This window comes from Macaca nemestrina, chromosome 6 (assembly GCF_043159975.1).
Source record: "Macaca nemestrina isolate mMacNem1 chromosome 6, mMacNem.hap1, whole genome shotgun sequence".
Lineage (NCBI taxonomy): Eukaryota > Metazoa > Chordata > Mammalia > Primates > Cercopithecidae > Macaca > Macaca nemestrina.
Genome location: NC_092130.1, coordinates 78,272,513 through 78,298,263, shown reverse-complemented (window position 1 = coordinate 78,298,263; position 25,751 = coordinate 78,272,513). Strand labels below are relative to the sequence as shown.

The window sequence follows — 25,751 nt, the reverse complement described above, 5'->3', positions numbered from 1 at the left end:
TTCTTGAACCTGAATAAATTACAGAACATTCTGGTCCAGGATAGAAAATAATTCTAAAAATTAAAAAGGTTTTGGAGTTCTTAAGAGAAAGCCTCTGTGGGAGAATATCACACTCAATACTTAACCAATCTACTCTTCTTATCAGCTAAAAATATGAAACATTAAGATTCACTTCACAAACTTTGATTTATTTTCAAGTAAATCTGATTTTAATATGAAGTTATATGAACTTAAACTAGTTCCAACCACAGTATAAGCATTTAATAATTGCCAGCCTGATAAATTCAATGTGGTCTCACAGCATAGTTCTTGCAGTAGCTGGTTTCTTTGTGTTGATTATTAATATTTTGTTTAAAAACAGGAATGCTCATTCATCTAGACATTACTAGATTTATAGAATGATTAGTTACATAGGTACAACTTACAATATTTTTTTATTTGTTTCATTCTGAAAATTTTAAGATTTTTATGTATTTTGTGGGGGAATTCCCACATTCATCACTGAGTAGGAAAATGAACAATTTGTTATCTATCTATATCTTTGACCAAAAAGTATAAACAAAATGAATTAAATAAATTTTAAACATAAAAACATCGTATATAGTCATGATTGTGGTAAAAATATATAGTTTAAAAAATTGAATAAAAAATGGTTTTTAAAAACAAGTAAAGTAATGGGATGATTCATTTTGCTTATACTTGTCAATACTTACTCCCCAAGTGCTATATGAATTTATACATATTTCTTCAGGAAATATTCTATTACTCTATCTCTATCAACTCAGAAAGTATACTCTGGATTTACATGCATGTAAAGAGTAATCATAAGCCTATCTTGATACTTGTGTCAAAATAATCACAATGAAAATCACACATTATATTAGATACATATGTATACATACGTTCAGGATTTCTCTAAGATATTTTAGTTTCTTAGGTTATTTTTCAAATTTTAAATTTCAACTTTTATTTTACTAGTATAAACTAGATACATTGTTCTACTTCCTTAATCTTGCCTTAAATTTCATTCATTGTTTAACCAAGACATTACAAACTGCAAAAGGCAAAAAAGAATTAAACATCACAGCTAACCTTCTAAGCTATAAAAACCTTCCTCACAATGTGCCTTAGAGACAAAAGGTACTTCCCTGCCTGAGCTGTCCGTGTTTGCAACACCTAGATACCTAGATGACAATCATTCCAGGGAGTTTCTCAGAATTCTCTTTTACCTTTCAAGTATACTTTTCAAAAATGTTTGAGATAAGTTATTAAAAGTATATACTGTATGATATAATGACAGCAAGAATTTTATTTTCTTGTATTTAATACTGAGCGTTGCAGACTCCATCCATTCAAAGCCTCTCATAACATGCTGTGATAAGAGTTCTCTGCTTCAGGAAAACTACTGGATGGTTCAACAATGTGGATGGAACAATTGAAAATAACTGTGACCTAAGTAACCAACAATGAGATTTTTTATTTTAAGTTCTTAGTTTACTCTAAAATTATCAAGAAGTCACCACTTACTTATGGCTACTAGCATATGGGCCATCTTGATGTTATCGTAAATCCAGCAAGCTCCTTTAATTCCACAATCATTTATATCCCAAAGAATACATGTGCTGTCTATTGTGAAACCAAATATAATTGGTCCAGGTATTGTTCCTAAAAGAATTATGGGTGAAATACACAAGGGTAAAGATTACAGTTTAGAATTACAGATCTTTTTATACATGATCATACATATATTTTATAGAAATAAAAATAGATATTCATCTGTCCACATGCAAATTAATTCATGTATGAGTCAAAGGAATATAAAGCACAGATATAATATTCTAAAATAATTATATGTAATTACTATGTATTTCTAATCAATTCAAAAAAGTATTTATTTTAATAGAAATATCCAATCTATATTGGGCTAACAGTTAATATTTCATTTCACCACTTTTCTAATATAATGAATAAATGTGCCTTTGAAATTAGCTATTATACTTTTTAAAAATCAAAATAAATTATTCATGATGCACAAATAAATCTGTTGAACTACAGTATATGTTATATCTATGTGGGTGTGCATAATTAACATGGACCTCTGTATGTATTAGTGTATGTATACACAGATATATAGTCTTATAATACCATATCTAGGAATATCACTATCTTATATACCCGCCACCATCTCCAAGAAGCCATGAGGTACTCAACTTCCATATAGCTAAGGAATTTCCAATTATTTGAGGTAGTAATTTTTAGGCAAAGATTTCAGTTACATCCAGTCAGTTATTTCATGACCTATAGCATGATACAGTCAGAATACTAGACTCACAGTTAGGAATCGTTTTCCTAGTTTCATTTATATTACTAGTTGTGTAACTATGGGCAAAACCCTGCACTTTTCAGGACCTTAATTTACTCATCTGAAAAAATCGGCAAGTTGCACTAGGTGATCTCTAACGTGCTCACTTTTTGTTTTTGTTTTAATAAATAATCTTAATATTATGTTTACTATGTCTGCCTTTCTTGTAATTTGTCCTGTATCTGGAACTTTATAAAATTCTCTGGTATAAATTCTTTCTTCCAATAATTCTTAACTAGTCACAATATCCATACCACAGTTGCTATTGAAACATTTTAACATTATTTTTAATTGCTAATGTAACACAATAGTGTCACAAATAGAGACAAAAGCAGAGAGAAAACGAATTACATGTTGATGATCATATTTTATATTTGAAACAGACATGATACACCTTTTAAGGTTTTATTTGCAATAGAGTTAGAACAGGTAACCAGGCAGGTAGGTTAAAAGTATGCAATATGTAAATAATCCTATATCTGAAACATTGGAAAATGGCTTCCTTCAACAAGTATGATGTAGCCTAGTCTTCCACTATAATTTTTTTTGTCACAGGCCATAAATTAAAAAATCAATAACACTATTGAACCACAATAGCCGACACTTAGCAATGAATAAAGAGAAATGGCATACCTAATAATCGAAGGAACATAAATTGTATTCCCAAGGCTAGGGACCGTTGTCTGTGATTAACACACCTGGAAATATTAAATACATATGAGACCAAAAAACGTGGAATAGTATATTCACTCTTTGAGCAAGTTCACATTTATAAGAGGTTAGCATTCCTATATTAAAAGTAAATGTTGTAAACACAATATAAACAATGTATTTGTAAGAGCTTATAAATGGTTTAATCTTCCCAGAATTATAAAAGAAGAAAAATGTTATCTGACCTAAAATATTGCAAATAACACCAAAGAGTCACTAGTCTTTATTAATTTTAATAAATGTAAAGGAGAAAGGGTATTCATTCACAAGACATATTTTCCATGAAAGTCATCAATACATTATGTATAGGAGTGTGCCTCAATATAACAGAGCCCAGATATAACAAATCCACAGCTAACATCATACTCAATGGTGAATACCTGAAAGCTTTTCCTCTAAGATGAACAGGACAAGGATGCCCACTCTCACGAATTCTATTCAGCATTGTACTACAAGTCCTATCCAGAGCAAGTAGGCAAGAAAAATAAAAGGTATCCAAATTGGAAAGTAAAAGTAAGATATCTCTGTGAAGATGACATGGTCATGTATGTAGAAAACACTAAAGATCCTGCCAAAAAAGCACTACAACTAGCAGATGTATTTAGTAAAGTTTCAGTATACAAAATCATAATACAAAAATCAGTTGCACTTCTATACACCAACAATGAACAAAAGAAATCAAGTAAACAACAAAATTTACAATAGCATTGAAAAATAAAATACTTAGGAATAAAGTTAACCAAAGAGGTAAAATACTTGTACACTGAAAGCTATAAAACAATGATGAAAGAAATTGAAGAAGCCACAAATAAATGGAAAGATATCCCTTGTTTATGAATTGGAGGAATAAATATTTTAAAATATTTATCCTGCATCAAGTGGTCTACAGAATGCAGTGTAATTTCCAATAAATTCCAATAGCATCTTTCACAGAAATTGAAAAAGCAATGCTAAAATTCATATGCAACAACAAAAAAAAATTCAGAATAGCTAAAACAGCCAGAGGGTAGCACAAGATGAGGACTGAAAAGCTCCAAGTTAATAATTATCTACATAGAAAGAAAAAAGAAAAACACTTTAACAAGAATCAAAAGTCAGGTGAGCACTTATAAAATGTGGTTTGACCTTTATATTTCTGAAAGAGGCACTGAAGAGATTGAACAAAACAGTCCTGAATCTCAGACACCACCCCTCCCCAACTCAGGCAGTGGCAGTTTAGTAGAGAGAGACTCTCAGGGGTGGGGAGGGAGAATATAGCAACTGTGAGGCAATAAAATCAGTGCTGTCCTGTTAGAGCAGAAAGGAAAGGACCAACTCACCTGACACCTGCCCACAGAGGGAGCATTTAAACCAGCCCTAGACAGAGGGTAATCTCCTAGGCAGCAGTCCAAACTTGAGTGCTTACAAAACAACTCACCACCAAGGGCTACAGCACTGTGTCTCCAAGTTAACTTGAAAGGCAGTCTAGACCATAGGGACTGCAACTCTTGGGCAAGTCTTAGTGCTGAATTAGGCTCATAGACAGTGGACTGGAGGCACACGTGACATACTGAGACGCCAGCTGGGACAGACAATGGAGTCCTGGTGTTAATCCTCCACTAATCCCAGGCTGCACAGCTGCAGGTTCCAAAAGAAACCCTTTCCTGCCACTTTGAGGAGAAGAGAGGGAAGAGTGGGGAGGATTTTTGTCTTGCATCTAGGATGCCAACTCAGCTACAAGAAGACAGAGCACCAGTCAGAGTCGTGAGTCCCTCCCATTTGAGGCCTTAGGTCCCAGACAACATTTCTAGACACACTTTGGGCCAGAATGGAGCTCACTGCCTTGAAGGAAAGACACCAGTTCTGACCACATTCATCTCCTTTTAAGTGAAGAGCCCTTGGGCCTGAACAGCCAGCACCAGTACCCAGGTACTACATTGAGGGCCTTGGGTGAGAACTCTTGAGACTTGCTGGCTTCCGATAAGACTCAGCACATTACCAGCTTGGTGGCTATGGTGAAAAACTCGCTCTGCTTCAGAAAAGCAGAGGGAAAAGTAAAGGGGACTTTGTCTTACACTTTAGGTACCATCACTGCCACAGGCGGGTAGAGCACCAAACAGGTTATTGGAGTTCCCAATTCCAGAACTTGACTCTTTGACTCCAGAACTTGACTTCTGGACCTGTCCTGGGCCAGTGGGGAGCCCTCTGCCCTGAAGGGTGAGTCCCAGGCCAGGCAGCATTCACAACAAGCTGACTTAAAGAGGCAGTGGGCCATAAGGGAACACTGGTGGTAGTCTGGCAGTGCTCCTCGTGGCCTGGGTTGGAGGTGCCTATAGGGTGATGCTTGTCTGTCTTTGCAAAGGGGAAAGAAGAGTGGAAAGGACTACATTGTGTGGTTTTCATGCTAGCTTAGCCGTAATACAATAGACCAGGTACACTTCTAAGGTTTTTGACTCTAGTCCCTGACTTCTGGGTGGCACTTCTAGACCCACCAGTGCCTGTAGGACCTCCCCACCCTGAAGGGAAGGACACAGGCGTGGCTGGCTCTCCCACTTGCTGATTGTAGAGCCCCAGGCCCTTAAGCAAGCAGAGCCAGTAACCAGGGAGTGGTTACAGAAGGTCTTGGGAAAGAGCCAACACTGTGCTGGTTTCAGGTTTGACCCAGTGCAATCATAGTGGTGGTGGCCACAGAGGTGTTTGCATCACTCCACTTTCAGCTTTAGGTGGCTCAGAACACAGAGAGAGAGACTCTGCAAAAACCACAGCATTACTGACCTTAGGGTGCCCCTTAAAGCAGATCCAAGTAAAATCACAACACCCAAGTCCTTTCAAATATATGGAAAGCCATCCCAAGAAGGACGGCTACAAATAAACCCAGACAATGAAGACTACAGTAAATACTTAACTCTTAAATACCCAGATGCTGAAGAACATCTACTAGAATCAACACCATCTAGGAAAACATGAACTCACCAAATGAGCTCATGCCATCAAAGACCAATCTGAAAAACAGAAATATATGACCTTTCACACAGAGAATTTAAAATAGCTGTGCTGAGGAAACTCAAATAAATTCAAAAAACACAGAGGAGGAATTCAGAATTCTGTCAGATATATTTTACAAAAAGACGAAATGATATTGGCCGGGCATGGTGGTTCACACTGCAATCCCAGCACTCTGAGAGGCTGAGGCAGATGTATCACTTGAGGTCAGGAGTTTGAGACCCAGCCTGGCCAACACGGTGAAACCCTGTCTCTACTAAAAATACAAAAATTAGTTGGGCATGGTGGTGCACGCCTGTCATCCCAGCTACTCGGGAGGCTGAGGAAGGAGAATCACTTGAATTTGGGAGGCAGAGGTTGCAGTGAACCAAGATCATGGCCACTGCTCTCCAGCCTGGGCAACAGAGCAAGACCCCATCTCAAAAAAAAAAAAAAAGAATCAAGTGGAAATTCTGGAGCTGAAAAATGCAATTGGCATATTGAATAATGCATCAGAGTCCTTTAGTAGCAGAACCGATAAAACAGAATAAAGAATTAGTGAGACTGAAAACAAGCTTTTTGAAAATATATAGTCATAGAAGATAAAAAAAAAAAGAATAAAAAACAATGAAGCATGCCTACAGCATCTAGAAAATAGCCTCGAAAGGGAAAATCTAAGAGTTATTGGTCATAAAGAAGAGGTAGAGAAAAAGATGGGTAAGAAAGTCTATTCGAAAGGATAATAACAGAGAACTTTCCAAATCTAGAGAAAGATGTCAATATCCAAGTACGAGAAGGTTGTAGAACACTAAGCAGATTTAAACCAAAGAAGACTACCTCAAGGCACTTAATAATCAAACTCTCAAACATCAAGGATAAACAAAGGATCATAAAAGCAGCAAGAGAAAAGAAACAAATAACATGCAGTGGAGCCTCAGTACATCTGGCAGCAGACTTTTCAGTGGAAACCTTACAGGCCAGAAGAGAGTGGCAAGACATATTTAAAGTGCTGAAGGAACCAAACTCTTACCTTAGAATAGTATATCTGGTTAAAATATCCTTCAAACATGAAGGAGAAGTAAAAACTTTCCCAGACAAAAGTCAAGGGATTTCATCAATGCCAGGCCTGTCCTATAAGCAATGCTAAAGGGTGTACTTCCATCAGAAAATGAACATTAATGAGCAGTAAGTAATCACCTGAAGGTACAAAACTCACTGGTAATGATAAGTACAAAGAAAAACACAGACTATTATAACACTGTAACTGTGGTGTGTAAACCACCCTTATCCTAAGTAGAAAGGCTAAATGATGAACCAATAAAAAATAATAATTCCAACAAATTTTTAAGACATAGTACAATAAGATATACATAGAAACAACAAAAGGATAAAAAGCCAGGGGACAAAGTTAAGGTGTAGAGTTTTTATTAGTTTTCTTTTTACTTGTTTGTTTTATCAATAACACTGAATCTAAAAGGACTAAACTCTCCAGTGAAAAAACACAGCCTGGCTGAATGGATGATAAAACAAGACCCATTGACCTGTTACCGACAAGCAAGACACTTCACCTATAAAGACACACACAGACTGAAAATAAAGAAATGGAAAAACATATTCCATGCCAATGGAAATTGAAAGAGAATAGGAGTCACTATACCTAGAAAAAAATAGATTTCAAAACAAAAGCTATAAGAAGAGACAAAGAAGGTCACTATATAATGATAAAGGGGTGAATTCAGCAAGAGGATATAACAATTTTAAATATATATGTAGCCAACACTGGAGCACCCAGATATACAAAGCAAGTATTACTAGAGCTAAAGAGAGAGACAGACCCTGATACAATAATAGCTGGAGACTTCAACACCCCATGTTTTGCACTGGACGGATCTTCCAGATAGAATATCAAGAAAGAAACATCAGACTTAATCTGTACTATAGATGAAATGGATCTAATAGAGATTTATAAAACATTGCATCCAATGGCTGCAGAATACATACTCTTTTTGTCAGCACATGGATCATTCTCAAAGATTGACCATATGTTAGGTTACAAAACAAGTCTTAAAACATTCAAACAAACCGAAATAATATCAGTCATCTTCCCTGACCACAATGGAATAAAACAAGAAATTAATAACAAGAGGAATTTTGTAAACTATGCAAACACATAGAAATTAAACAATATACTCCTGAATGACCAGTGGGTCAATAAAGAAATTAAGAAGAAAATAGAACAATTTATTGAAACAAATGATAATGAAAACAACATGCCAAAATCTATGGGATATAGCAAAAGAAGTACTAATAGGGAAGTTTATAGCTATACATCAAAAAAAGAGGAAAAATTTCAAACAAATAATCTAATGATACATCTTAAAGAATTAGAAAAACAAGAGGAAACCAAACCTAAAATTAGTAGAAGAAAGGAAATAATGATCTGAGGAGAAATAAATGAAATTGAAATGAAGAAAACAATACAAAAGATCAATGAAAAATTAAACAAAATTGACAAACCTTAGCCTGACTAAGAATAAAAGGAGAAGATTCAAAGTAATAAAATCAGAAATAAAAAAGGACACATTACAAGTGATACTGTGGAAATTCAAAGGATCATGAGTGGCCACTATCAGCAACAACATGCCAATAACTGGAAAATCTAGAAGAAATGGACAAATTCCAAGATACATACAACCTATCAAGACAGAATCAAGAAAAATCCAAAGCCTGAACAGACCAATAACAAGCAGCAAGATTGAAGCTGTAATGAAACGTCTGCCAGTAAAGAAAAGTCCAGGACCCAATGGCTTCAGTGCAGAAAAGCCAAAGCTATCCTAAGCAAAGAGAACAAAACTGCACATGTGCCCATGAGCTTAAAATAAAAATCAAACAGTAAAAAAAAAAGAAAGGTAATGAGTAAATATTGAGGAACAAAAAAAGAAAAAAAGCTAGAATTCATTAGGAAAGATATACAAAGACTGATGACTCTATGGAAGGACAGGTATGAAATGTACAGGTATGAAATGTGTTTGTACAGTGGGATAGAAGGAAGAAGAGCAACTGGAAACATAAAATAGGTGAACAACACAGGTAACAGCCAGTTTCTTATTGATTAGCACTGCTTAAGGAAGATTTAATGACACAGTGCCTAATGCATAAGGTAGAATGCCTGCCATTCTGATTCTGGCATATTGGAATGCATTTTATTTCTGTGATACTCAAAATTGAACATTTCTCCAGCTCACAGCTGAAGTTTCATGAAAGAAGCAGAGAAAACACCAAGCACAAGCCAGGCAGGCAATGTGAAGACACTTTCACGTGCATATCACTTAAATCTTCTACATCTGGGGTTCTATGGAGGCGCTTATCCAATGCCACAGAACTAATGATCTTGTAAGGGTTGATTGTTATTGAATCAATGGTCAATATGAACCCCAAATGAACCCCAAGTCCATTTGCTTTCCATCATCATGTTGCCTTGGGAATGAAACTTTCTCAACATACTACATACCTTAGGATAGACACAGTTATAGGAGTACTGGCCATAAAGGTAAAAATAATTATAATAAAGAAAATGCAAAGGAATATGGGCAGGTTCGCACAATGAGTTTCACATTTTCCAGCTTTAGCTTCAAAACCCAAAGTTTCTGCAGTGGATGTTATTTCTGTTTTCCTTTCAATACAAGAACAGTTGTAATATACCTAAAAATATTAGACACAAAAACAATGAAAGTGATTATTTAGAAAATAAATTATTGTAAATTAGGTATTCTCTAGACATGGCAAACACTCTCATACTGTCTTAATCCATATACAACAAATTATGCTGAGAGAATATTTAACCCTTAAGAAATTAAACAAGTGGAAACAAACCATATGTATGATGTGGAATTACTTGTATTTGACTTTTGTGGCCATTACTTCAGCTTGTACCCTGCTATAGTAATTACTGACTTACAGAACAATTTAATGGGAATATAAGTTACGTGATCTTGCACATTCTAGGCTTCTTACAACAGTAATTATTTCTTAAAGGCATTTTACATCTCAACTCCATCATTCCATATCCTTTATCCTTACTGTAAATCTTTTTTAGACATGAAGGCCTTAACGAAATCAGAGCACAGCCAGAGATATCAAAGAGAAGCAGTGCTTTCATTGTTCGAAAGGCCAGAAACTTTTTTTTTTTTTTTTTGGTGCTAAAGCCATTCTAAGACCTCTGGTACCGATTCAGGAAAACCAAATATGCAGATGACACCTCCAAAATTGACTATTACATATTCAGCAATCAGATATATCAAATAATGAGGTAATTCAGCCTTTAAAATTTTAAGGAGAGAAACTGAGAACAGTATTTTCTATCCTAATGAAACTTTACAACTCTCATTCACCTGCAATATAGCAGTTAGTCAAGGTCAGATTTTGTAGTTTGGGTCACTGGTGTGAAATATAAGATTAAAACTGTATTGCTGTGAACAAATGTATATGGGTGTTTATTAAAAGTATTATAAATGTATATTGCCTATCTGAAATATTTCATAAGAAAAAAATATTGTGAATCAATTGATTATTTCACAGACTGATTGGACATAAAAAAGTCAGGACAAATAGAAAATTTGCAAGTCAAAATCATTTTCTCTTCCCAAAAAATTCTAGAAGACAACTTGCTGTGTAAGACAGTAATTATCTTAGCATTTGGTGAAAAATATAAATATTAAATTAACCATATCAAAATAACCAAAACTATTTTAAGTATGCTCTGGGTATTAGATTTTCTGTGTTGTTTCCCTGTGCAGGATGGTATTTGTGTCTATATATATTTAGTTACGTAACTAAAACCCTTCCTAATAACTCCTTGTCATAATCCGCTTCTAATCAAAGTTAGCCAATAGCGTTTATTGGTTATATATACAGAAAAAAATTCAAATATTCAAAATTGTCATATAACTCTTACACATCTTATTCATTGTTTTTGTTTATACCACAGTATATATTTCCCTCAGATCCTTTTAAAGTTATCACATTATCTACTAATGCATAATATACTGTGTACTACTCATAATCTGAATATTATTTATTTCCAAGGCTCTTAAGTTTAGCTAAGTTTAGAAATATTTAGTTTCTAAGATATAGTACAATAAAATTGCATTGAGTTCTTTTAAACTATTTAACCATACAAAAAAGAAATAACATCCAGGCACATTGATTAGTATTCAGATCCAGAATTAAATATGAATTTGTATTTAAAAATAAATTGATTTGAATATTTTAAATGTATTCATGGTACATCAAATAAATACTAAGTTTCTATTATATAAACTGTACCTAGTGAAAATAGGAAAACTCTCTTGCCGTCAAAGATCTTAAAGTATATTTAAGGAAAAATAAAATTGACCCTTGAACAACACAGGTTTGAACTGCACTGGTCCACTTATATGCGGATTTTTTTTTCAGTCAAACATGGATCAAAAATATGTATTCGCAGGATGCAAAACCCATATATACTGAGGCACTGACTTAAAGCAAGTTCTTTAAGGCCATCGGCGGGACTTAAGTATGGCATATTTGGGTATATGCAGGGGTCCTGGAACCCATTCCTCATGTATTCTGAGGGATGACCATAAAACAATTTGAAAAGGTAAAAGATATTTCACAACTGCAACAAAGTGATATTGCTAAAATGTTTGTAACTTCCAAATTGATTTTTCAACAATAACTGCAAGAGGCATGAAGGAACAAGAATCCATTTCAGTTGGAGACATCATGGGCTGCTTAATGGAGGCAGTGGAGCAGGGAGGCAAGAATAGGCATTGCATAACCCCATTAGCGAAGTCAAGATAGAAACCCACAAACACATTGCCTCACTAAGGGAAAAGTAGGAGACATAAGCTACCTTTGGTTTCCTGTGTGAGACTGTGTTTGAACAGCCTGCAAAGCAGGGAGAAAAATATTGGACTCCATCTCCACAGACAGGATAATAATATGATCGCAAACAGTTACAATTGGCATTACAAGGGGCTATCAAGCTTCCCAATTCTCCAGTCCTGTAAATAAGAAATGAAAGAAGGGTAAATGATCTATGTCATAACTTTTAACTAACAGTTTCGAAGCACTGTTATATCTTACCATTAGAACATTTATTCACTCACTCAACACATAATTACTAAACAAATAAGAAGTCTTCCTTTGCACATAAAGTTTAACTTCTTGTCAGAGAGAGGCAATAAAAACAATAGTCATATAGTATAGTATCTGTCAGTAATTAAAAATATAAGGCAGAATAAGTGAAGAAAACAAGAATTTCTCATCTGGCACCAGATAATTCTCTTGTGGGGTTGGTTCTGTGGACTGTAGAATGTTTAGCAGCATCCGTGACCTCCACCAGATACCAGTAGCACTCTCCTTCATTACAGCAACCAAAATATCTCCATACAGTGCCAAATATCTCCAGGATGCAGACAATATTTCAAACTTGGAAGGATGAACAAAATCATGCTGTTGAACATAATCATCTCATCAGTGGGAAAACTGAGGTCCAGGGAGATTAAGTTACTTTTCTTCCCTTACCAAATATAATTTTCCCAGTCTCCAGGATCAGTGTCATTTCAAGCTGCCTCTTACAGAAAATATCTTCCCTAATATAAAGGGTTACACTAATCAAAAATGCATCCCTCATACCTCATTTGTTTATTTATTCTTTCAAACAACATATATTGAGCAACTGCTAGGCCCTATGCTAGGTAACAGGAATACAAAGTAGAATAAGACAGTCTCTGTCCTCAAGGATTTCACAGTTTAGAGGTAGAAAGGGACATAGATAATTATTTACTAATATGCTAAGTGTGGTTACAGATATCTGCAAAGTGCATTTTAGAAGCACCAAGGAAGGACATCTATCACAAGCCACAGTTTGGAGAAAAGGGGCTGGAGGAGCTACTGCCTGAGATGCAATTTAAAGAATGAGTAAGAGGTTGGTGCAGTGGCTCACACCTGTAATCCCAGCACTTTGGGATGCCAAAGCGGGTGGATCACTTGAGGTCAGGAATTCCAGACCAGCCTGGCCAACATGGTGAAACCTTGTCTCTACTAAAAATACAAAAATTAGCTGGGCATGGTGGCAGGCACTTGTAGTCCCAGTTCTCAGAAGGCTGAGGCAGGGGAATCTCTTGAACCCACGAGGCAGAGGTTTCAGTAAGCCAAGATCATGCCACTGCACTCCAGCCTGGGCAACAGAGTGAGACTCCAAATAAAATAAAAAATATATAAAGAAAGAGTACAAGTAAGCCAGTCAAATGGGGAAGGTGAAACGTATTTCAGAAAAAGATGGTACAAAGGCATAGAGTAGAGAAACAGCATCCTCTGTGGAGAAATATGAATGTTGGCTGAGGCACAGAGTGATAGGAAATGTAGCTGGAGAGGAGTAAAGGACCAGTTTAATTGAGAACCACATGGGCCTGACAAAAGGTAATCATTAAGGTAGTTTTAGACTGGAAAGTGACACTGTCAAAAGTTCATTTTAAAGAAATAATTCTAGGAGTTGTACAGAGTATGAATTTGAAGAAAGGGGACCAGTTACAATACCCTAGGCAGTAGGTGATGACAATATAAAGGAGAACTAAGATAGAACATACGATGATAGGAAGCAGACTAAAGAAAACTTTTGGATGTAGAATCAGTAAGATTAGGTGATGGATTGGTTGAAGATGACTCTTCCTGTTAAAAATGGAAGAGGCTACTCAAGAGGGTTAGGCAGAAAGATCACTTGAGCCCAGGAGTTTGAGACTGCAATGCGTTAGGACTGTGCTGCACTCTAGCCTGGGCAACACAGTGAGATCCCATCTCTAAATAAAAAAAGAATGCAAGAGTCAAAGATGACTCATAATATCTAACTTGATGTTGATGTTTAGGTATAGGAGAACAAGTTTTGGAGAAAAGATGATGAGTATGGTATTGTACCTATTGAGATTAAGAGTATCTCAAATTTAGTGAAGAATTCTTGAATGGAGCTAAATTTCTTAATAACCATTTGGACATAGATGTAGCTGAAACCACGAGCATTTATAAGATCAGTCATATAGTGTGTGGAATGAGGAGAGTACTGAGGTCTTGGGAGTCCACTTATTTAATAAACACACAATGAACACCAATTATGTGCTAGACTACTCAAAGTGGTAGAATTATATTTAAAAGAAGAAGGAGCTAGAGCTAGAACTAAAAATGACAGACAGAGGGAGAGAGAGAAATGGATGGAAGGAAGGGAATGAGGGAGTGAAGAAGAAAAGGAGACAGAGGGAGGGAGAGGGAAGAAGGAAGGGAGAAAACAGAGAAGGAAGGGAGAGAGGGGGAAAGAAGGAAGGGAAGAAGGGAGGAAGGGAAGGGAAAGAGAAAAGGAAAGGGAAAGAAGGAAAGGGGAAGGGAAGAAGGGAGGGAGGAAAAGAAGGAAACCCCTGCCCCCATGAAGCTAACTTTTTTGCATCAGGGGTCAAACACAGTAAATGAGTGATTTCTGGAAATATTAGAAGATAATCGACACTATGTTGGAAAATGATGACATACAAAGTAGGTGGAGAACAAGAAAGTCATGAAGAAAACAGATTAAAGAGAAAAAAAAATGACTAAATCAGTAGAGAGTCTGAAGGAAAGAGTGATCAAGATAGTAATCTCCACTCTGCCTGCAGTCTCATCTTACTCAAATCTATTCCACAGGATGCTGCCAGATTTATCTTTATCAAGTATGATGATATCAAGGGTTGGTCACGTTCACAAAAACAATCACGAGTGTCTGCTCACAGAGCTCAAAACACAGAAGCAGAAATAAGATAATCAGAGAAAAACCATTGCTGCAACTTTAGAAATAGCCTTTACACAGCAACTTTTAAAGTTCCCAATAAATAATTCTCATATTATTGATAAATAATTACTGAGATCATACAAAGTATAAGACAGCATGATGCAAATTATAGTAGAAACAAAGAAGTTAGCTTATATTCCTTAATATCAAGGGTTGGTCACACTTGTCTACATATTTTACAAAGGTTTACTTCTTGAGGTAACTAGAAAACTATTAGAAAAACAGCGGATGCTTGTGAAGTTTATTAAATTTTCTTAGTGTATACATATTATTTTAAAAATATAAAAATATCCTATTTTGAAATGTTTACTAGTTTTTAAGATATAATAAAATAAACGTGCATATATACATTTGTCACAAGTAGAATTCAAACATTAGTTTCTTAAATACAAAGTATTATTCTATAATTACGTCTCCATAACAGGCTAAAATTTCCCTAAAACCATTGCAAAATATTAATATGCCTCTTTAAGATGCTATTTCATATAATCAGTAAAATTCTAGCTAAAGGCCAGATACAGAAAAAAATACTGTGTGTATACACTATGGTATTTCTATATTCTATGAGGTTTTTAAGTATTAAGTAAAACACAAATCATCATTACCACCCCTGATCACCAAAATAAGACTCAAAGTTCCTATAGATTGTCAAGGCAACAAAACAGCAGTGGGAAACAGTGGGAAAATAAACAGTATTCATGCAATCGAATTTAGTATTGTGCCCAATTGAAGATTTAATAATAAATTACTTTAAAATATTATTGAAAAATATCCTGACCATTATCTCAAGCAAATTAACACAGGCACAAAAAACCAAATACCACATGCTTTCACTTAAAAGTGGGAGCTAATCACTGAGTACTTACGGAATAAAGATGGCAACAATAGACACTGCAGACTACAAGAGGGAGAAGAGAAGAAGTGGGGCAAGGGTGGAAAAACTATTAGCCAGGCGCAGTGGCTCACACCTGTAATCCCAGCACTTTGGGAGGCCGAGACAGGTGGATCACCTGAGGTCAGGAGTTCAAGATCAGCCTGGTCAACATGGTGAAACCCTTTCTCTACTAAAAATACAAAATTTAGGTGGGTGTGATGGCACACCTGTAATCCCAGCTACTCGGGAGGCTGAGGCAGGAGAATCGCTTGAACCCAGGAGGCAGAGGTTGCAGCGAGCTGAGATCATGCCACTACACTCTAGCCTGGCTGACCAAAGGAGACTCTATCTCACAAAAAAAAAAAAAAAAAAAAAAAAAGGAAAGAAAAAAAAATTAACTATTGGGTACTATGCTTGGTACCTGGGTAACAGAATCAATTGTACCCCAAACCTCAGCATCATATAATATATGCAGGTAACAAATCTGCACATGTACCCCCTGAATCTAAAAGTTGAAATTTTATATATATATATATCCCCTGATCTTACATTTTTTGGATATGCTGTTATATTAAACAGGAGCTTTCAAAGAATATATCAATGAACCTAATTCATTAATTCATAGATGCAAAACCTATTTTTACTCATCTGTGCTTACCATGGTAAAGGTCAAAGATTCTTTGCATCCCTCTACTAGAAACCCTGCATCCTCAGAACCTCTTCTGTCTCTCACTCCCTGAAAAGGTATTTCCTGAGCTTCTTAGTCTGTTCTTTCCATAGATAGGCTTACCTAGCTTTACTTCACTTTGTTTTATTGCACTTGGCAAATCTTGTGTTTTGTACAAATTGAAGGTTAGTGGCAATGTAGTGATAGTGATAGTATTCAGTAAGTCTATCAAGTGCAATTTTTCCCAGAGTGCACAATCATTTTATGTCTATTTCATATTTTGGTAACCTTGCAAGATTTCAAATTTTTTCATTATCATTTCTGTTATGGTGATCAGTGATTTCTGATGTTACTAAAATAATTGTTTCGGGACACCGTGAACCATGCCCCTTTAAGAAGTAAAATTTAATCAATAAATGATGTGTGTGTTCTGACTGCTCATTATTGTCTTATTTTAAGAAGTTGCCACAACTACCCCAACCTTTGGCAACCACCACCCTGGTCAGTCAGCAGCCATCAACACTGAGGCAAGACTCTCTACCAGCAAAAAAAATTACAACTTGCTGAAGGCTCAGATGATTGTCAGTACATTTCAGCAATAAATAATTTTTTAATTGAGGTATGTACATTGGACATTTCTTTTGTAGACATAAAGTTATTGCATATGTAATAGACTACAGTATAGAGTAAATATAACCTTTATAAGCACTGGAAAACCAAAATATCCATTTGAGTTGTTTATTGCAATATATGCTTTATTTTGGTGGTCTGGAACCAAACCCACATATCCTCAACATATGCCTGTACCTTTTCTTCTACACATGTTTCTTAGATGAGACTAGTTTGACTGACTAGTTTGTAATATACACATTTTAATACTCAGGGTACAGAAGCTAAAACTAAGAATTTGGGGCGATGAGAAAAATATGATCTGAAATGTCACACCTACTTGGTGACATTAAATTGTGTCCCTATTTCTATCTATATACATACACATACATAAATGTGAGTAAAAACACATACATTTAGTGACATTTATGTGTGTGTATGTGTATATTTACTTTCAGTTTTTCTCATCACTAAGAAATGTGTATGTGTATTAAACACTATGTCCCAGATCTTAATATATCTTAATGGCCAACTCCTACACGAACCTCAGAATTACCCCATCACACATGCCTTCCTTTCTGATTACATGAAGGACAGCACACCTGGTAGTAACTATCATTTAATGTAGACAATATTAAATGGATTCACATGTACCTTGTTACTCAAGGTGATAAAACTATGTGTTAAACTATCCAGAACTTCCTTTTTTTTTTTTCCTAAAAGGAACATACAGAAAAAGTTTAGTGGGATAAGTTTGCGTGAAGTTTACAGGGGTGAAAGTCAGGTCTCCGCAACTTAACCTCTACCTACCTTTCAACATTCCAAAACATATTTATACTATCTCTAGACATTTAATCTAAGTTCCATTCAACTTGGTCTCTGAAACTAGCCTTCACACTTAATAGCATTTATAACTTTGGTTTAGCATATTCCCTCTCCCTTTCTCTCTTCTCAAATCTTTATTTCTCAAAATTCTTTGTATCCTTGAAGGATTTTTAAACCCCATTTCACTATTATGCTATGAAGCCCTTCCAAATTCTAATCAAATAAAATTGAAAAGCTCACCTTCTTTTCAATTCCATAGCAATTTGTTTATCCCCCATTATCTAATTGACTATTCATTCACTGTTTTCTTCCGCAATCTCTCCTTTAGAACAGGGATTTTGCCATGAAGGTCTGCCAGAGGAAGCATTCAACAAACATCGAATAAATGTAATGGAGCTTGGCCAGGCGTGGTGGCTCACACCTGTAATCCCAGTACTTTGGGTGGCCGAGCCGGGCGGATCACTTGAGGTCAGAAGTTTGAGACCAACCTGGCCAACAGGGTGAAACCCCGTCTCTACTAAAAATACAAAAATTAGCTGGTCATGGTGGCATACGCCTGTAGTCCCAGCTACTCCAGAGGCTGAGACGAGAATTGTTTGAATCCGGGAGGCGGATGTTGCAGGGAACTAAGATTGTGCCACTGCACTCCAGCCTGGGTGACACAGCAAGACTCTGTCTCAAAAAAAAAAAAAAAAAAATGTAATGGAGCTTAACTAAATATTGCTTTAGAATGCTCAGCATTAATGTAAAAGAATCACAGATATATTAGCAGCAACTACAAATCATGGTAATTGTCATTGGCAAACTTTTCCCAAGTAGATTATATTTATATCATCTGTAGGTCATATTACACAAAATTATGGAGTCCTTGACCTAACGTACCACCTCCCTTGACAGCCTCAAACACATGTAATGAAACAAAGCAGCACTGTGAGGTATAAAATGTACTGCTGTGCAATATCCTCTTGCCTGACCACTTACTTAGGGCTTAAAATTCCAAAGGAAAACAAAGAAATATAAATGGTCAAATCAGTTATAGCTAGAAGCATGTCTACAGGTGAGAACAAGTTATTTATTTATCTACAATAAACAAACTTTTAAGTAGATACAATAATGATTAGTATTAGCTAGGACTAGCTTTATTCTAATTTCTCTTCTTGTCTATTTGCAACCAACCTAATAAGGTAATTTTTATCATAGGGAGTTATTTGTATTTTTAAAAATTTGAATCAATAAAAACATATAATGTGAAATTCTCCCTAGGATATGAATCGCTTAGAGGCAAAAATCCTACTGTATTAATCTTTGTATCCCTGAGGAAGCATAGTGCCCAGTATATGAAAGTTGCTCCTTAAATGTTCTTTGTATAAATATCCCCAACTTTTAAGAAGACATCAATTATCTAAACTAAAAACAAAACCACATGTTCTTACATAGGAAAAAAGGCCTTCCAAATTTTTAAAACGCCAATTTCTCACCATTTTATTTAAGAAAACATATGCTTGGAAATGCTTAGTCTATTATTCTGGTATTAATATCAAAAAGCACTGAGATGTATTTACCCATTATACGATTCGGATACACCAGCAAACGGCTCATTTTCACAATTAGCATAAATAAATACAAAACTCAGCATAAATGCAACTCCAGATGTAAACAATGCAAACTTCATTGTGTTTTTACATGTCATTTTGAATTTTGAGACGAGGAAGCCACCTAAAATTTGACCGAGAGCAGCTCCAGGAATTAAAACAGCCCCTAATAAGAAAGAAGAATGTGGATTGTGAGAAATCATATACATATACTCACTCATACTGACAACTGAAAAACATCAAAAACAAATGCCAATATGGTTTTAACTTATATTTATTCACCTGATATAGAAATATGTGTACAAATGACTTAACAGGTCCACTAAGTAGGGAATTAGTCAAATTAATGTATTGAACATTAAGAATTAAGATTAATAGATATTCTCTTTAGCCATTTTAGCTTTTGTCTTTCTCTAGTTTATACAATAGACTGCCTAATGTTCAGAAAATCAGAACTTTGTACCAAAATTAAGTTTAAATGTCTTTTTTTTTTTTTTTTTTTTTTTAGACAGGGTCTCATTCTGTCACCCAGGCTGGAGGACAACAGTGCAATCTCGGCTCACTGCAGCCTCCACCTCCCAGATTCAAGTGATTCTCCCACCTCAGCCTCCAAAGGAGCTGGGACTACAGGCACATGCCACTACACTCGGCTAATTTTTATGTTTTTTGGTAGAGACAGGGTTTCACCATGTTGGCCAGGCTGGTTTCAGTTTAAATTTCAAGGAGGGGCTATCTCAAATTATACATTATCCTAATAAAAATTTAATATGGCAAAGTGAAATTTTTAGATTAAGTTAAAATAAAGAAAATGTTTTACCTCCAAGAGTAGCTGCAAAGCTGGATGTCAATCCGAATTGATTTTCTATAAATTTAGGTAAAAATGTAGCAAATCCAGTAGTAATTAAGGCTTCTGAAGAAGTTGATAGAACTAAACACATAAAGACAGCATTCTTCATCAAATTCTAAAGAAAAAATACAGTTCCTCAAATGAATAGCTATGATTATACTGCAAAGTATAGGGTTAGAAGGTTAGCATGATGAAATAACAAAATTTTACAATCGTCTGTAAAATTTCAGCATTTCCTCCAAAACAAAAATGTAGCTAGGGATAATTAATAGATTTACATATACATGATAAGAAAATTTATATGTGGAATACCTAGAAAATTGATAGATGATTCCTCAATATGGTGGTTATGCTTTTATTGCATTCCAAGGGCCACGGAAAGAAAGTAAAAGCCTTCTTGGAAAAGTTCTCTTCCCAAGTGTTACTGTAAATCTACACACTACAAATCTACCACCTATTTGGTATTTTATTGTGTTTGAATTCCTATGTCCAGTAAAGAAAGAGTTTGAGACTATGAGCACAGATGAGAATAGTCTGTAAGTATCAAATTCATAGTATTGTTCCATGATTAGACTCAGCAATTAAAAACTTTAGAAACACAGTTAAGCAACTTTAGATAGGTGTCTATATGGCTAGACCTCTCAGAATCTTATTTATTGACAGAGGGGAGTATGGAGGTTAATTGTGTTAATATATTTAACCACGAAATGAAAACCAAATTATAGTTCTCAAATATTAAATGTCAAAAAATTTTTCATAAAACGAAGCAAAACACAAACACACACACACACAGAATCACAAAGGAGCAAGATGGCAGCTTTAGAAGTCAGAGCCACATAGACTGATAAAGGAAGGAAAACGTACCTAAAAACATGCAATAATTTAAAATAATTCATAATAATAATAAATAGCGGTATTTTAAAAAATTGCCTTCAGATTGAAAACAATCAATTCTTGAGAAGAATTAATGAGAAAAGACATATACTTCAGAATAACTAAGTAAATTTCCTGTAATCAAAGATAAATGAAAAAACTTACCAACATACAGATGAAAAGAATAAGCCAGAATCACACTAACATAAAACTTCTCAAATACAACACAATTAAGTAGAGAAGAGCAAGCAATATTCACAGGCTACAGAAATTAAAAAGGAATAATCTAAAAGTATTCACCTAGTAAAATACATTATTCAAACATTCAAGGATATCTAGGTGGTATCCTATCTAAGGAAAACCAACAAGAAAATGTTGAATTCATAGAGATTGAAATCAGAATAGAGATCACTAAGCAGGAGGACACAAGGATTAAAAAAAAGTAATGGTCAGTAATGACTCTAGATGATAATGTAAATTAAAATGTATAAGATAAATTAAACAGGGATAATGAAATAGAACTACTGTAAGAGAAAATATTAGTAGTTGTAATTAAAGCATGAACAATATCAGCAAAACACAAGAATGTGCATGTATGGTGTGGAGAAGTAAAAACATTCTAAGGCTTTTATTTGACAAGAAACAAAAAACAATGAAAAGCAAACAATTTCACATCTTGAAAAGGTAAAATTATAAAGTCCTTTATGAATAAAACTTTAATAACACTAAATAGAATACTTTTCTGCTGAGTACAACTGAATGGACCATAACATTTTTGTTCTTTCTCCTCAAATTCAAACCAAGTTACCACTAACTACTTCTTTCACAAAAGAAAAATATTGGTTCAGAATTCTCAAATACATTTACAATTCAGTGACAAGTGACTAATCAATTTCATAAGGAAAATGTCATGGAATAATGGGCTGCTAGCGTTAACAAGGAACCACTGAATGTGATATTGCCAATAAGACAACTCATGCTCTTTCAACCATTCTACCCTAGAATAGTTTTCATTTAGTCAAAGGACAATAAAACTGAATCCAAAGAGTTGTTTATAAGAGCTCCAATTGTAGTAAACAAGCAAACAAAATTGTACTCTGAAAAGATGGCGCGCGTGTGTGTACGTGTGGGTATGTGTTGGTGTGTGTGGGTTTATGTGCATGTTTATATGTATTTATATATATAATGTACTATACATAATATATAATATACTATACATATATATTATGTATAGTATATAATATACATAATATATGTATATTAATATCCATAATATATAGTATATAATAAATATTATATACTATATAATAAATATTATATACTATATATTATGTATAGTACATATAATATATGTTATATTTATATATAACTATATATAATTATATATAAAATATATAATATATATTATATATTTATACACCTGTTATATATAATATATATTATACACATATTATACATACTATATATAATATACACACACATCTATACATATGTACATGTGAGTTGTGTGTGTGTATACATATGTGTGTATGAGACAGAGAGAGACAGAGAAGAGTTTTATTTTACCTTTAGAGCAGCTGGAAAATCTTTAATAGTTTTCCCAAATTTCACATCTGCATTACCATTACTCTGATGAGCCTGGGAAGTTTTTCCAGCTTGAATTTCTGCTGTACCTAAAAAGAAAAAAAAAGTAGTAATTAAACTTGCTCTATCACTTTATTCTTCATATAAAAATGTGCTTACTTTCTAATTGACACATACTTCCGCTAGTATATAAATTCTATAAGAGGCTAGTTGTTCTGTTAAGAAAATTGTTCAAATATCTATGTCTGTAATCAGGATGCCCCAAGAACCAGTATTCATTAGTACTAGCTAAGGAAGTTCCAACTAGTCTAAACATTCAAATGAGACAATTTTGCTCCAATCACATATCTATGCTTTTCATTTAAAATCTCTTAACATTTTTTCTTCCTTTCAAATGGTTCTCTTTTTGATCCTTTACATATTAAAGTACTTTTGCGGCTTTTTTCCTCTGCTCTATTAATCCTAACATGCTTGACAAATGAAATATTTACCATCTTATTACCATGTCCTTTTGATTTTTAATAATGGTACTGCCAACAAATTTGAGAAAACAGTTAACATATGGAACTATAAATGAATGGCTCAGGGTAGAAAGAAATTAATGAGTCTATCTACTCCCAGTCTGTCAGATTTTCTCTTGCCCATTTCCAAAAGTTAATCATCTATCCTGCTGAAAATAGCAAAGTAAACTACTAAATACCTCCAACCTAAAGAAAAATACTTCTACAGATATGTTTTTTAACTACATGATTATACAGAAGCAAGAGCTCATAGAGAAAAATAAATATTACTTCTAATTAACCTTTTCTTTTGGTATAGAATGTTTAATATTCAAGCTGGGAGTGGTGGCTCACGCCTGTAATCCCAGCACTTTGAGAGGCTGAGGCAGACAGATCACCTGAGGTCAGGAGTTCGAGAGTAGCCTGACCAACATGGCAAAACCCCATCTCTAATAAAAATACAAAAATTAGCCGAGTGTGGTGGCACATGCCTGTAGTGCTAGCTACTTGGGAGGCTAAGTTAGGAGAATTGCTTGAATTCGTGAGGCAGAGGGTGCAGTGAGCGGAGATCGCACTACTGCACTCCAGTCTGGGCAACAGAGGGAGACTCTGTCTCAAAAAAAAAAAGAAAGAAAAGCATGTTTAATATTCACATACAGTAAAAAAATTAAAAAAGTACACTACAGGATGACTTCAGTGATAATTAAAAAAAAATAAGTACTTGCACTTTTAACTACAAATAATTGATATGAATGATTTAAGACAGACTGAAATTAATGACTAACTGAATACAAACTAATAGATTAAAAGATACTGTACCTTGTATACACATAAAGCAGAATTCCAGATAAAACATAAGAAACAAATTTATTAAGTACTAAAGAAGTAAATATTCATAGTTCTATCATTAATTGGAAATTGAAAGAAAAACCATGAATATTGATTGTTACCCAATAATTTCTAGAATGAAGAATATTCAAAATTTACATAGGCAGACAGTTGAGATTCTATAAAACAAACAGGGTGAATCTACAGTTCTTATTAATCATATAGAAAAGAACAACTGGCCTACAATTAAAATAAACCTCTCTGGTTTTAAAGAAAGCATGCTTACCTGGTAAATGTTTTGGAAAGCAAGAAAAAGGTATTATTAAAGACCAAGCAAAGATCCATGATAGAAGAAATCCAATCCACCAAGCTCCCAACCATCGTGGATCATCCTCAGTGACATCAGTGCTATACAATAGAAAAACAAGAGGTAAAAGTCAACTCTACCTTATTAATTAAAACTCAGTTAAGATAATTATACACTTTATACTTCAAGTGCATATAGTAGAATACGATTATAATATCCAACAGTTTAATGGTGCCATTGCAAAGAATCAGAAAACAGGTAGCAGACATAATTGAGAGTTATGAGAATAATGGTTTACAAAATGTTTAACAATGGCAAATATGACATGAAAGTTTAAAATATCTAATAGTAAATATAACAAATATTTGAAAAGATACATAGAATTTCTCAACATTCTTTTAACTTTGGCTAAATTTTCTTCTCTACTGTATTAAATATATATCACAGCAGGCCGGGCGCGGTGGCTCAAGCCTGTAATCCCAGCACTTTGGGAGGCCGAGACGGGCGGATCACGAGGTCAGGAGATGAAGACCATCCTGGCTAACACAGTGAAACCCCGTCTCTACTAAAAAATACAAAAAAAAAACTAGCCGGGTGAGGTGGCGGGCGCCTGTAGTCCCAGCTACACAGGAGGCTGAGGCAGGAGAATGGCGTAAACCCGGGAGGTGGAGCTTGCAGTGAGCTGAGATCCGGCCACTACACTCCAGCCCGGGCGACAGAGTGAGACTCCGCCTCAAAAAAAAAAAAAAATATATATATATATATATATATATATATATATATATATCACAGCAAATCACTGATCTGTGTTAAAAGCCCATAGAGTGTGCTTCAATTAGAGCACTTCTTTAATGTAAAATTATTCTTAAAGTGACTACTTGTCTATTTATTTCCTTGAAACAGGGTCTCAGTCTATCACCCAGGCTGGAGTGCAATTGCATGATCATAGTTCACTGCAGCCTTGAACTCCTGGGCTCAAACGATTCTCCCATCTTAGCTTCCCAAGTAGCTGGGACTACAGGCACAAGTCACTCCTGGCCTCAAGTGATCTTTATACTTTGACCTCCCAAAGTGCTAGGATTACAGATATAAGTCACCGTGCCCAGCCAGGGATCTCGTATTTTAATACACTTTGACCCTTTCCAAAAATACACTACTCCTACAACTCACGTAATTTTCCACTGAAATTAAAGTGTCCTTTCTTAAATCTCGGGGTCACTACTTCAAGAGTTCTTCTGCATGCCTTTTTACAGTCTGTGAAAGAGTAACCTAGGACTAACAGTTTAGAGAACAAATCACATACCTATGACCCTATTTTTGTATTCACTGCTCATGGTCATGTAGAGGATTGTGCAGTTAT

At 34.8% G+C, this 25,751-nt stretch overlaps 1 protein-coding gene across 1 annotated transcript in view; it reads right to left on the bottom strand.

Annotated features, from left to right (window-relative positions):
• Positions 1 to 25,751, bottom strand: part of LOC105471063 (solute carrier organic anion transporter family member 4C1) — a 65,198-nt gene that overhangs the window by 3,867 nt on the left and 35,580 nt on the right. Inside the window, exons 5-12 of the mRNA XM_071098669.1 lie at positions 24,371 to 24,492; positions 22,739 to 22,845; positions 20,270 to 20,414; positions 19,423 to 19,618; positions 11,928 to 12,078; positions 9,546 to 9,736; positions 2,996 to 3,060; positions 1,528 to 1,665 (exon numbers count right to left, since the gene is read on the bottom strand). Of these exons, the coding sequence (XP_070954770.1) occupies positions 1,528 to 1,665; positions 2,996 to 3,060; positions 9,546 to 9,736; positions 11,928 to 12,078; positions 19,423 to 19,618; positions 20,270 to 20,414; positions 22,739 to 22,845; positions 24,371 to 24,492 (1,115 nt within the window). The remainder of the gene's footprint in view (positions 1 to 1,527; positions 1,666 to 2,995; positions 3,061 to 9,545; positions 9,737 to 11,927; positions 12,079 to 19,422; positions 19,619 to 20,269; positions 20,415 to 22,738; positions 22,846 to 24,370; positions 24,493 to 25,751) is intronic.